General features: G+C 34.4%; 1 protein-coding gene across 1 annotated transcript in view; it reads left to right on the top strand.

Moving 5' to 3' along the window:
• The window catches only part of LOC110018775 (glucose-6-phosphate 1-dehydrogenase, cytoplasmic isoform-like), a 45,274-nt gene that overhangs the window by 16,904 nt on the left and 15,472 nt on the right, over nucleotides 1-12,898 (top strand). Inside the window, exon 8 of the mRNA XM_020716210.1 lies at nucleotides 5,204-5,262. Within this exon, the coding sequence (XP_020571869.1) occupies nucleotides 5,204-5,262 (59 nt within the window). The remainder of the gene's footprint in view (nucleotides 1-5,203; nucleotides 5,263-12,898) is intronic.

Below are 12,898 nucleotides of genomic sequence, written 5' to 3'. Positions count from 1 at the left end.
TGCTGAACCCCCTCCCCAAAATTCTGCCTACTCTGAATTTTGAAACTACTCAATGCTTTGCAACCCCACCAAATAACTCAGTTCTGCTCCTCGAATCTACCTGATCATGGTTTTGAGTGACACCATGATTTTGCACAAGTTAGCATCTACTCTTAACACCACCTCCCTACCCCCACTTAGAACTCCATCGTCAAGAACTTCCAACCCACCTTCATGGTTTTGAGCGACACTATGGTTTTGCATAAGATAACATCTCTCAGCACCACCTTCCTACCCTACACTTGGAACTCCATTTTCAAGGACTTTCAATCCACCTTCATCTCTCCCAATGTTCGCAGCCACTGTTTCCCCAAAATCACATCCGTGCTACCCAAATCTAATGGAAGTCTTTCACCACCTGTAGGTCATGTAGTGTCAGAACCAACCCCTTGCGAATTCATTGACTTTTCTCCACCTTCTGTGTCCCCATTATGACGCCAAAGCTCCTTGTATCACCAAATTCAACCCTAGCTTCTCCACAACTTGATTTGAGATAAAGTTATGTATGGCCCCGCTATCAACCAACTCCACAATTGGCTATTCCCCGATATATCCTCTCACCTTCATCGTGTGATTCGAGGTAAATCTCACTACCAAATTGAGGGACACCTTTGAGACATCCCATGCAGATACTCATTCACTGCTTTCTCTTTTGATTCCTCACTCTATGTATCCTCATTCTGAATTAAAAGAATCTGAAGGGCGAGCTCCTTGCAATGGTGTCTTGGGACGTATTTCTCGTCACACCAGTAACACAATCTTTTGACTCTTTTGTCATGCACTTCTGCATCTGTGAGACACTTGAAATTACCCCACATGCCTTTTTCTCCTTCGGTGTCTCTTTTTGAAATGACACCGGTGTCTCTTTTTGAAATGACACCGTCTGGTTCATCGGTGTCGTGACTGTCACAGTGCTCTTGTAGATTCTTCCGGCATTGACACATTTCACTTGTTTCCTATCTTCCATCATCTGGGCGAGCTCTATCATTTCCCTCAATCCATGTGGTCTTAAGGGGATGATGACTGCTCTGATGTCGGGCTTCAATTTTTTCATGTAGTTCCCTTCCAAGCCTGCTGCAGAAATCCCCCTCAACCTCTCTGACAAAAGCTCAAAGCTCTCTCGGTACTCCATAATGGCTCAAAAACGTTCCAACAAACAATCCTTAAACTCCTCCCGTGAGTGTATAGGATACCTTGCCTGCATCTACTGGAACCACGCTAAAGCCTTCCTCTCCAAGCATAATCCCGCTGCCATGAGCTTTTCTTCCTCAGTAAGCTCGTTGATTGCAAAGTATCGCTCTACTCGATGCACCCATCCATGTGCACCCTCCCCTTTGAAGATTGACATCTTTAGTTTCCCGATCCTTGCATCTTCACCACAACTTTCTCTCTCTCCGGAATTTCCCCTCCTGTATCTAGGGTGAAACTCTCTTCTGCTGTCATAGGCATATCTAACTCCCGATTCCCGCCTTCTTCCATCATATTCTTTCGTGCCCTTTCACCGTCCTTTCTCTAATTTTCGACCATCCCTCTCCATCATCTTTACTCGCCCTCCTCTCGAAGTCTTAAGAGGATGCTCTTGTAGGTAGATGATGTTTTCGTTGTCTTCTCGCTCGTTCTCCCTCCCCATTGACCTGGCCAAGGATTCGCTGATCAACCCTTGGTTAAGGTTTGCAGCTGGAGTGATCGTCACGGCCTTGAATTGCATCCATAAGCTTTTTCATCATTTACTGCATTTCTTTTATGCCTTCAAATCCATCGTTCATTCGACTTTCATTAGAAGAAAATCTGTCATCCATGGTTGCAAACCTTTCTTCCATTCTGGATCAAATTTGCTCAACCACTCCTAGCACATCAACTTTCTTTGCTGTCATCCTACCAAGATATATATTCTAATACCAATTTGATACGTCTAGGGCTGTCAAACAAGCTCGTTGTTTGTGAACAGTTTGTGTTCAATTCGTCAACGAGTTCGTGTTCGATTCGTTTGATAAGTAAACGAGACGAACGTGAATAAATTTTTTCGTTTGGTTAGTTAAAGGAACCAAACACGAACAATGATGCATTCGTTCTTGTTCGAATCGTTATTGTTCGAAATATAAAATAATTTAAAATAATTATATATAAAAATTTTATGATATTTTAAAAAATTAAATTTTATAAATTATAATATATAATACATTAATAATAATAATATATTCATATAGGCAATATACTAATATAGATATTATATATTTATACAATATAAATTATATAATTAATATAATATATTATTTATATATATTAATATTAGGGATGTCAAATAATGACTTCACGAATAATTTCGAACACGAGCTTATTTCAAACAAACTAAATTTCCAATGAACCGAACACGAACACAAGCTCTGTTCGTTTGTGTTTGGTTCGTTTACACCCCTGCATACAGTCATACCCAACCACTTTCTGAATGGCACAATCAACTTGCTTGATTGTTAAAGTGATTGGTATTTTTTGTGTCAAGTCATTTGGCTTGGCAACTGCAATGACGGAAAAGAGAGTCAAAACTACTGGCTCTTGTAAGGGAAGTTGGGATGGTAAATGTGGTTTTCCATTAATTGCAAGTTGTCAATGTCTTTCTGGATGCATGTTTGACTGCTTAGGATGATGCAAAACTCACCTAGTTGTGTGCTTCTTTAGCTTTTTTGGTTAATTAGGCTACAATTTACCTCTGATTATTCACATTTTTTTAGGTCTATAACGGATCAACTTCTTGCACATTTATATTGTGGTGCTACCGTTGGGGCATATTTATCTTGCTTGATTTTGAAAGTGTGTATTTTATTGTGTCATTTACTACAACGATGAAAAAGAGAGATGAACTGTTGGTTCTTGTAAAGGAAGTTGGGATGGCTTATTCCGTATGTGGTTTTATATTACAATTTGCTCTCTAGCTCACTTGGGGTGTAATGTTTACTTGGTTAGGATGTGCAGAATTTTTCTAATGCTAGCTAGCTAGCTGGTGCTTCTTGAGTTTACCTAGGTAGTGAGGCTACAGTATAACCCTGGTCAAGGTCTTGAAACCTGAAGTCTATCACTTGTGTGTAGACCTTATCCATGAAACATGGATATGAATACAAGAATATGGACATGACACAACATGATATAAGTACAAAAAGTAGGATACAATATACCATTGGCTCATTTTTATATTTAATAAAATTTTAATATGTAATGTATAATTTTTTACTAAATAAATTATTGATATTAAATCTATAATTACTCCTAATTTTCATATAATATAATATTAGATTAGTTCAAATAATACAATATTATCTACATTCAATAGAATACTTCTAAATGCATGGAAAACCTAAATTAAAAAAAAGAATAAAATCTATCAGCCCATACAAATAATTTTACATTTATTTCCTAAAATATAATCTAATGTCATAATTATAAAATTTTGTAATCATAATCATTAAAAATTTAATGTGAAATATAAAAATAATTTAATCTATGACTTATTGCACAACTCACTACACATGTTTACCGGGGGGAATAGAATGACAACACGTTCCGACTTCCTCTTTGTCCTGTGTCATCTTAGGGTTCGTTTGGGGCAGCTTATTTGGTGCGGTGACGTTTTGAAAACACACTTGATCTGTTTGTGTAAACTGCGTTTTGGCAGCTTATGCGTTTTGAAAACGCTGAAAGTAGCGTTTTCAAACCGCACCTATCTACCTAGATAGGTGCGGTGGCAGCTTTCTGGCAGCAGTATGACTTTTCCAAAAAAATAAAAATTTGTAATAGCCACTGGATCTAGCTTATCAGCAGATTATTTAATAAGCTACACAGCTGCCCCAAACTGACCCTTAGTCTGCGATCTTTGTTAGTTCAGCATGAGGAGAAAAAAAGGTTTGCTTATTTATTGTTTTCATCATCTTCCTACCTTCTCCTGTCATGCATCTTTACTTTTGCTAGCGTGCTTCTTCCTCCCATATTTTCCGAATGAGCCTCACCGTCTTCAACGTCTAAGTGTGAGATGAATTAGTTATTGCATGGCATTAAAAAACAAAAACTCTCCATTGAGTTTTATTTTCGGCTTGCTATGTCACATATTGTGTCCCATGTCCGTGTCTAACATTGTGTTTGTCGTGTTGTTGTGATTTTGTTGCAGTGTAAAAGCCTAAATTCACTTCTAGCATAGTTTGTTGGACACATGTGAGACGTGTTAGAGCCGCATTCTTGTCTGACGCGTTCGACATGAGCACATACGCCATTTGGAAGTGTCTGTGCTTCAAAGATTGAATATATCAGTTTGTATTACCTTACATGAGCCAACTTTCCATAGACAAGTAAATGATAAAGGCATAACAATATGATATTCACACCATAATCAACTTTTTAGCACACTTAAAAACATTCTACATGCTATGATTTTTCTTTAACATTGGTAACCAGGAGTTTGATGTTGAAAGAAGCCGTTTTGTGTGTGATGATTATAAAAATGGAGGACTAGACAAAAGGGCATGATATCTCACCATTGGTTAAACCCGAAAATCGTAATCTTCTTTCAATATCTTTTGTACTGTTGGCTCGTTTTTTTTCTTAGGTTAAGCCCGATTTATGTCATCATCTATAGATAATCTTTTATTTAGGATGTTTGATGGTAGGTTTTTCATAACTAAATCATATGAAAGATCAATCCTTGATATGTTGGAAGCTAGAGATCAAATTTTGATCCAAGATTTCTATATGCAAATGAAAGAAACAAACATTTTCATCTTGTACTTTGTATGAACTAAAGTACTGATAATTGCGCTATAAACAACTTTTGTTTTTCATACTCTTGAGTAAGATTTTCAGAAAAAAATATTTTGCATTACTGCAAATTCTCTTAATTTGATCTTTGTATCTACGTTTGATTTCATTGCCCTTGTGCATATAACATGAATCCTAAGCCAATTGCAATATGGTATTATTCTTTCTCTACATTCTTGTATTCGCATATTAATTTCTTTTCCTTTGTACTTCTACATGGACAAAGCCAAAAAAATTTAAAAGCATTTTTCTGTCTAACGTTTGGCATGCATTACTAATTAAATGAGCTTTTTCCCTTTGAAGTTATGGAGATTTTATTTAAATCGTATTTTAATTTTTATTTCTTTGTATCTATCAATCTCAGATTGTCTTCAGGGAGGATTTTGGAACTGAAGGACGTGGAGGATATTTTGATGAATATGGGTAGGCCATAGTGGATTTGTTAAATGATTGAAACGTTTCGTTCTTTAGTTAACTTTACTTTCATTATTTGGAGTCTGGGCTAACTATAACATGATAGCTACTTGATGCAGTTGTGCAACAGTAATCTTTCTGAAATTTAAGATGAAATTTAAAATTTTCAAACAATATAAAGGCTGCTGTAACTAGTTCAAAGTTGCATAAATTAAAATTTAACCGTAGCTCTAGAAATCTAGTTAAAAATTTTGAAATACAGAAAATTGACTTAAGGATCCAAAGATAATGTTAGCAGTTAGCGCATGTACTGATGGATCAAACTTGACCCATATAGCTCCTTGAAAAAAACAGTGTCAGAGGATGGATTCTGGCTTAGATAGCCTTTGAGAGTAAGAGCCATTCTTTCTTGAAAAGACATTTTCAGAGGATTGAGTAATGAAATAACCAAGTATAAAAAATACCAATTTATTTGGCTCAAGGAAAAATGACCTACAACAATAGTGGCGAGGGGTAGTAATAATTCAATATTAAAGGTATATGAAGGAACTATTTTTCTCCATATAACAAATATGGGGAACTTTTTTTCCCTTCACTAGCATGAGAAGAGTGGTGAAAATGTCAACAAATATTGGAGGATCTATTTTCAAGAGAAGAACAATAAAGAAAATGAAGAGTTCCTCTCATGAAATATCCAAGAACAAAAATAAGCATATAAGAGGCCACAAAAAATCCTCTCAATTTTTTTTGTATTCTGTTAAATAATGAGAATGTACTAATAACAGCCTTTGTTCAGTCTTAAAGGAGAAGCATTCCTTGCAATCAAATCCTCGTCGAAACCCTTGATGCTTTATCTCTCGCTAGTTTGGTTCCCTTTCTTACTTTTGGATTTCAACTTATTGTCTGATTTAGTGAGAATGGTAGTTAAAGCAAGTTATAGGAAGATTGCTAAAATATCCTAAAGGATTTGATGTAAATCTTATAAACTCATTTCCTTTAAATTGAATTCTGATAATTTCATATAAAGATATACATAACTAAGTTGATGCTCAAATTACCAGTGCCTCCTCACTCGAAGCCCAAGTGGAATTCAGCAATTTTACAAATTGAGTTCAATCATTTCCTTAACTTGAGAGCAAGGATCACCTTGGCAAGCCTGTCAGTACTTTTGTGTTTTATATAGATCTTCTGGACTAAACCTTCCATCTTCAACCTTCTCTTTGATGAAGTGGACCATCCAGATACTTGACTCTCTAATGTTACCTATGATCTCTGAGTGAATGACACTTTGACTATCATAAAAGTAAAAGAACTATTGAGTTTCCCTGGTGCAAACTGAACTCTTCAACTAATTTTTTTATTCAAATGACTTCTTTGGTAACTACAAAAAGGGACATATACCTTGCCTTTGTGTAGACAAAGTAATTGTAGGCTAAAGCCAAGTCTTTCGATTGATGGGACACCCAAAAAGGCTGAAGACATCTATAGCTTAAGAATTCTTTCTATGAAGATCACTAGCATAATTAGAAAAAAAAATCCCACAACTTTGTAACCTTAGGCTCTTGATTGTGAGATACCTCAAAAGCTATTATATTGCTTACTAATCCATGAATCTCAGAACTCTAGATATGTAAAATGCTAAGTGAGTGCATATTATTGGATACACTATACTTTCAACTATGCCACGATAAGACACCATAGTGATATACTTATTTTAGTTTGCTAACTAAGAAGTTATTGACAAACAAAAATAACTAACTAGCGAAAAAATGGTAAGCTTTGTAGTCCACAAAATAAATCTTTCTCGCACCACGCAGATCAACATGTTTTTGTTGTGGTAGAAATAAAGTACTTGCCTTTTAATTTGTTATAATCTTTCCCCCAAAATTCTCATAATAATGGCAAATTCTCAATTGGCTGATCTATAATGTGTTTCGTTGTAATCAATCGTACGAGAAAAAGATTATAAAAGATCATCTATAAGTTACTTTAGACACACAACAGACAAACGAGCTTCTATTAAACCCACGATTTTTCATGAAATTATTTGAGGTTTTAAATCATTGCTTGAGAGGCCAGGCCATATTAAAATTTATGCACTGAACATACATAATGTTACCGTATTTGCAAGGTTGAGTACTTATAGGTATTGTATGCAATTTTCTTATCAAAATTATTATCCTCACATTCAACTATTCCAACTCTAGTTCTTGCATTGTAATTATGGAACGAGTAAGCACAATTAATTTACTACCAAGTGCATGTTAAAGGACAAAATACTTATTTGGTTTGTTCGGGAATAATTTACAATCATGGAACTAGCAAGCACAATTAATCTACTATTAAGCTCGTAGAGAAGGAGCACAAGATAAGAAGATTAATCAAGTACTTACCAAATAATTCTCTATGAAAACTAACATGGGAAGAATAGAGAAAGTCTATGCAGGCTTAAAGATTTTGATGCCTCCAGGCCCTCTGTTTTTGTTTAATTTTTTTTTAGAGAGCTTTGAGTGTCAAATTTCATAAGTTAGATGGAATAGTAGATAAGACAATACCATATATTCATCGTCATTTTGCGAGAACTTTTTGATCCGGGGTTCGAGATGTCCTATAAGCACAAGCCTCTATAGTTAATTATCTCTTTTGATAACAAGAACACTTTCAATTAAGGCTAGTCATTTAAAAATAAATATTTAACTTATAACAATAACAAACATATGGTTTTGATCTATAAAATAACTTAGAGCTTAAAGCAGATTGTGGGGGAAATGACGACGAACTCAATCAAAATCCCATGGTTTCGTCATGTCGGTTGTTGTGGTCTCCAATCTACATAGTTAGAGGAGGTATTCAACCCAACCTGATTGAAAGATCCTTGTCAACAATCATGGTTTATATTTCACATATTTGGATATCTTAAAGCGAATTATAAACTTTAAAGACTTGCACAATTTTAAAGCCATGAATTTACTATGAAATTTATATTGAGAGGCACATTCAAGATTTTGAAAATATGCATTGTTGCATTCATTAGATAAACACCCTAAAGCATGCCTAACTCAAGAGTATCTCATCTAAGTCTTAAGAGTGGGGCTCACATTTCAGGCTATTGCATTTAACTTTAGGAGATAACCATAAAGTTTATATAAATTTTGAAATCATTGAGAGCTTAAAATATTTGCAAAAGTATTATACTTTTGGGTTTTAAAAGGGACCGCCTTCTCTCTTCTTGCAAATTACAATTACGGATTTGCTGACAAATTAGGCATATCAAGTCCTGCTTTAACATTTAAAAATGGCTTTTATATGCTTGAATTTAGCCCCAATTTATGTATTTAAATAGGCCACATAAACTTTCATTTGCACTTGGACATAAATTTTTTTATGATCATTTTCAAATATAATCAAATTTTAAGTCAGAGAAATCTGATTGCATTAATTGTTGGGCTATCAAAATTATGCATAAGCCTTTATATGTCCTATGTGCATCTGATTTTGTTCTTTTGAAAAGAACTTGAACTATAATTTGAATGATTATTTTAATTTTTAATTTCATGATTGGTATTTCCCTTTTATTTTCATTTTTATGTTGTTTCAAAGTTTAAATGGTTTAAATTTTCAATTGATTTTGCAAATCCAAAAAGTCCACAATTTAAAATTATTTGCAAATCTCCATTTAAGTTATTATTATTGAAAATATTCTACCTACGACAAAGAATTTGATGCCATTGTTAGAGCTCTAGAACACTGGAGTCTATCTATTCACAACTGAGTTCACCCTCTTACGAATCATGAAGCTCTCAAATTTTTAAACAGTTACAATAAACTCAAAGGGCGTCACACTACTTGGGTAGAATTCTTAGCTTTCTTCCAGTTCGTACTCAAACACAATGTAGGGAATCAAAACCACGATGGCCTGAGCCGTCACCATCTACTGATCACATCCTTGTAGAAACATGTGGTAGGCTTTGAAATTATAAAAGACATATACAAGGCAGATGACTTCCAAGATACTTGGGACAATGTCGGGACAAACGTCACGGGCAACTCTACAAAACAAATGACGACTACTTGTTCCGTTAAAAATAAATTATGCATTCCTCAATACTCAGTATGAGAAGCACATCCATGAGAACCACTGGCAGAGGTAAAACTCTCGCACTCATGAGAGAACTATTTTTTTGGCCCAACAATGTAAGATTTTTCATAAAACACGCCACCAAAATACATGATTGTACACACCTTTACTGGTCCCTGAAGCGCCTTAGGTTGATGTCAGCATGAAATTTGTCGTAGGAAGTTAAATGCATCTCATATTGTCTATTTGTATTTCCGTGAGATCGTTCGTCTTCACTATATTCTCAGGATCAGTACTTCCGATCAGGACGTTAAATCTTTGAGCCACTTATGACAGACCCTCTGGAGCAAATTAGACACTAAACTCCAATTTAGTTCAGCAGCACATCCTCAAATTACTGCCCCTTTAGGATCCCTCCAGTGCATCCTCCTGTCGGTCGAACTGCTCTTTCGCCCTCGTTTGTTAGCCTTCAAAATCGCCATCTCCTTAGGCATCGGCTAGCAGTCTTCTATCCTTCCCTAGCCTCACCTCGGCAGATTTCCAGCAGCCTTCTGTGTAACAACTGCTACTATAGTATATCAGTGCACTTGTTGAGACTTAAATTTTGAAATCTGGTAAGTCTTGCATGTTTATTTATTTTCTTGAAGTTTTTGGAATTAATTTGATGCTCAAGTTATTCGTCAATTTTTAGTAGTTTTATTTCATGCCCACTTTATAAAATATCTTTACAGGATTGTAGAGCAGTTTTGATTATATTTTAAGCATATTTTTACCTATTTTATGGTTATCATAAGTAGAAAAAATAAAAGATTTTCATTAGATTTTTCTTTCTTTATGACTTGGTACATCTTTATTTAAGTGAGCTTTCTAGAACCATCTGGTGTCTGTTTGCAAATCTTTTTCGCCAGTGTGTTCTAGATATGTTTTTCTATTTCTTGGCTATTATTCTATGATTTATGGAGTCTTATATTTTATTATATATAAAGTTATATATAAGGTTTATATAAATAATATAACAATTTCAAGAATGACTACTATGTTCTTAATTAAAAAAATAATAATTTTATATGAATAATTAAGCTTAAATATTCCAAACCACTATCAGGGAAGCTACTATATGCGTTTTTTTCTCATTTTTTATCCAAACCATGACTTTTAGAGAGATAAAGAGGGATTTCTAGAGAGATAAAATCAATTTTGAAGGTCTTAGAGCTGATTTCATCAGTCGGGCCTGCTGGAGAAACCATCTGACACTAGGTAGACTTCTTTTAAACTACTTTAGATTTCAATTTCGTTACATTTTTTTTTAAGTTTTGGTATTTTATTTGTCAAAATTTCGTACAAACTCACATCTACAGAGATTTATTAATTTTTTAATGCATAACTTTTTATATGTTTAGATTGTGCTGTACATATCGACATAAAAATATTTGTTGTTTGACGAGTATTTTTTGTTGTGCAATATTTTGTATATTTTGGCATGTGCATCAAACCTGAAAGAAATGCTGAAATATTATTCTGGACATTTCATTCAAGTGGTTTTGTAAGTTTTATTTTTCGATCTATGTGGATTTATTTCCTTTGCAAATTACATTATTACTTGTGTCTACTGGTATGTGCCACTGTTTATAAGATGTTGTGAAATTTGATATGTCAAAATTTACCATTTATATACTTTTGTTTCATAAATATGTGTAAAAAATGATAAAAATGGGGGAGTTACTGGTGGTTGTGATATGGTGATTGTATGTTATGTGCAATTTAGTGGAGTTATAAGTGGTTTTGCACCTAAGTAATTATCCATCTATGTGTTTGATATGCCTGAACAGATGTGAACAAGTAGAGGTATTAGTGGAAGTGAAGATATAAGGAGGTGGAGGGAAAATTTTAAAATAATTCAAATAAAGAATTGAATTTGATTTTCATGTTATTTTCCTACTCTTATGATATTCTGTTGCTTGTATTGTTATTTAGCATATGCCTATTGCAGTTATAATTCCTTGTACTGGCATTGTGATAGATACTACACATGATATTTTGACATGTTGAATTTATTTACATTGAATATATGATTATTTTTTTAATATTGAAAATTGTGGTAGATTTTAAGTAGCATAATGAGTTGTGGTTGCTTATCCTTGCTTTACCCGCACGTGTTGTTTCAAGAAAGTGTAAGACTCGGGTTCAGCGGATACTTTTGCATTTCTTGTGAGAGTCTGATTTTTTATATGTCATTATCTTAGACATTTATTTTTGATAGTCATGGTAATGTTTAGTTTTTTTTTAATGATAAAGAGATTAAATCATGATTTTTTCATATGTCTTCTTTTATTGTATAGTACTATGATCTGAATGAATTTCCATTTATTGTATAATAGTATGATCTGAATGAATTTTAGGTATGTTTATTTTGCAGTATTTGATGATATTGGTGGCTTTGTGTGTGAAATTTGAAGAAAAATAGATAAATAAAATTTCTTTCAGATATTTCTTGGGTAATAATTTATCTGTTATGATCTTAACACGAGATGACCGACTCAATATAACGGGTTGTATCGAGTTAGGCTGTGACATTCGGAGCTGTCACACTGGTTTCGTCACATTCCTTGATTGATTCTACTTTACGCTGAGTTCTCTGCATTTACTACTTTATTTAGTCTTTGTGTGGTTCATCTTATTATTTACATACTCTTACTTTCTGTTTAAGTGTCCTTATTGGTGAGGAGTCGTCTTTGTAATTGTTTTTAAATTTCAACACTAAAATTTATCGTGTATGAGTTTTGGTTTGAGTTACCTCCAATATCAATTGGGTTCTCTGTTGATCATGCGAGATAGAGGAACGAGACTTTGATTCGAATAATAAGGTTGAGGGTTGGTGTCATGAGAGAGCCGAAGCAGGCATCTAAGATTTGCTGGGATCGAGAGGAAAAAGTAGGGGGGTGTGTGATCAAATGAAGAAACATGGAGTTCCGGAAGTTTTCGAATGCATCAATTTCGTCATTGCTTTTCGCTAGCACTAATCTCTACTGTATCTCTTGAACAGGGAGGAAGACGGCGTTAGTAGAAAGCGAGGGCTTAGAACTGTTGAGGACTCTCAAATTTTTACGTGCAATATTATGATGTCAAGAGGAATATGGAGAGAGGGGCAGGAGCATTTATAGACCCAGGGAGGGAGCAGCTTGGTAGAAATTTTTAATTTAATTAGTTATTTCTCCTTTTTTTATTTTAAGGGTCATCAATCTCATGAACTCTTGAAGGAGTTTTTTTCATGGGAAAGCCAACTAGAAGAGAAGAATTTGTCTTTCCAAATATTCAAGAACAAAAACTACCCTAGGAGAAGCCAATTCCATTTCTCATTATCCTCTGCTCAGTGTTAAGAGGCCTCTGATCACAGCCTTTGTTTAGTCCCAATGTAAGCGTGCCTTGCAACCAGCTGAAACCTGATGCCCTTGATGCTTCTACTTATCTTTTGGTTATTTGATTTAAGTTTTATTTGGGATGGCTGCAGCTTTTTAAAAAATATGGTTGTAAAGTTGTGGTGGAGAAAACAATTTCTTAGAAAGGAGC

Source organism: Phalaenopsis equestris, unplaced genomic scaffold (assembly GCF_001263595.1).
Source record: "Phalaenopsis equestris unplaced genomic scaffold, ASM126359v1 Scaffold000036, whole genome shotgun sequence".
NCBI classification, from domain to species: Eukaryota; Viridiplantae; Streptophyta; class Magnoliopsida; order Asparagales; family Orchidaceae; genus Phalaenopsis; species Phalaenopsis equestris.
The sequence above is the reverse complement of the archived record's forward strand: the minus strand, read 5'-3'. Positions and strand labels throughout refer to the sequence as shown.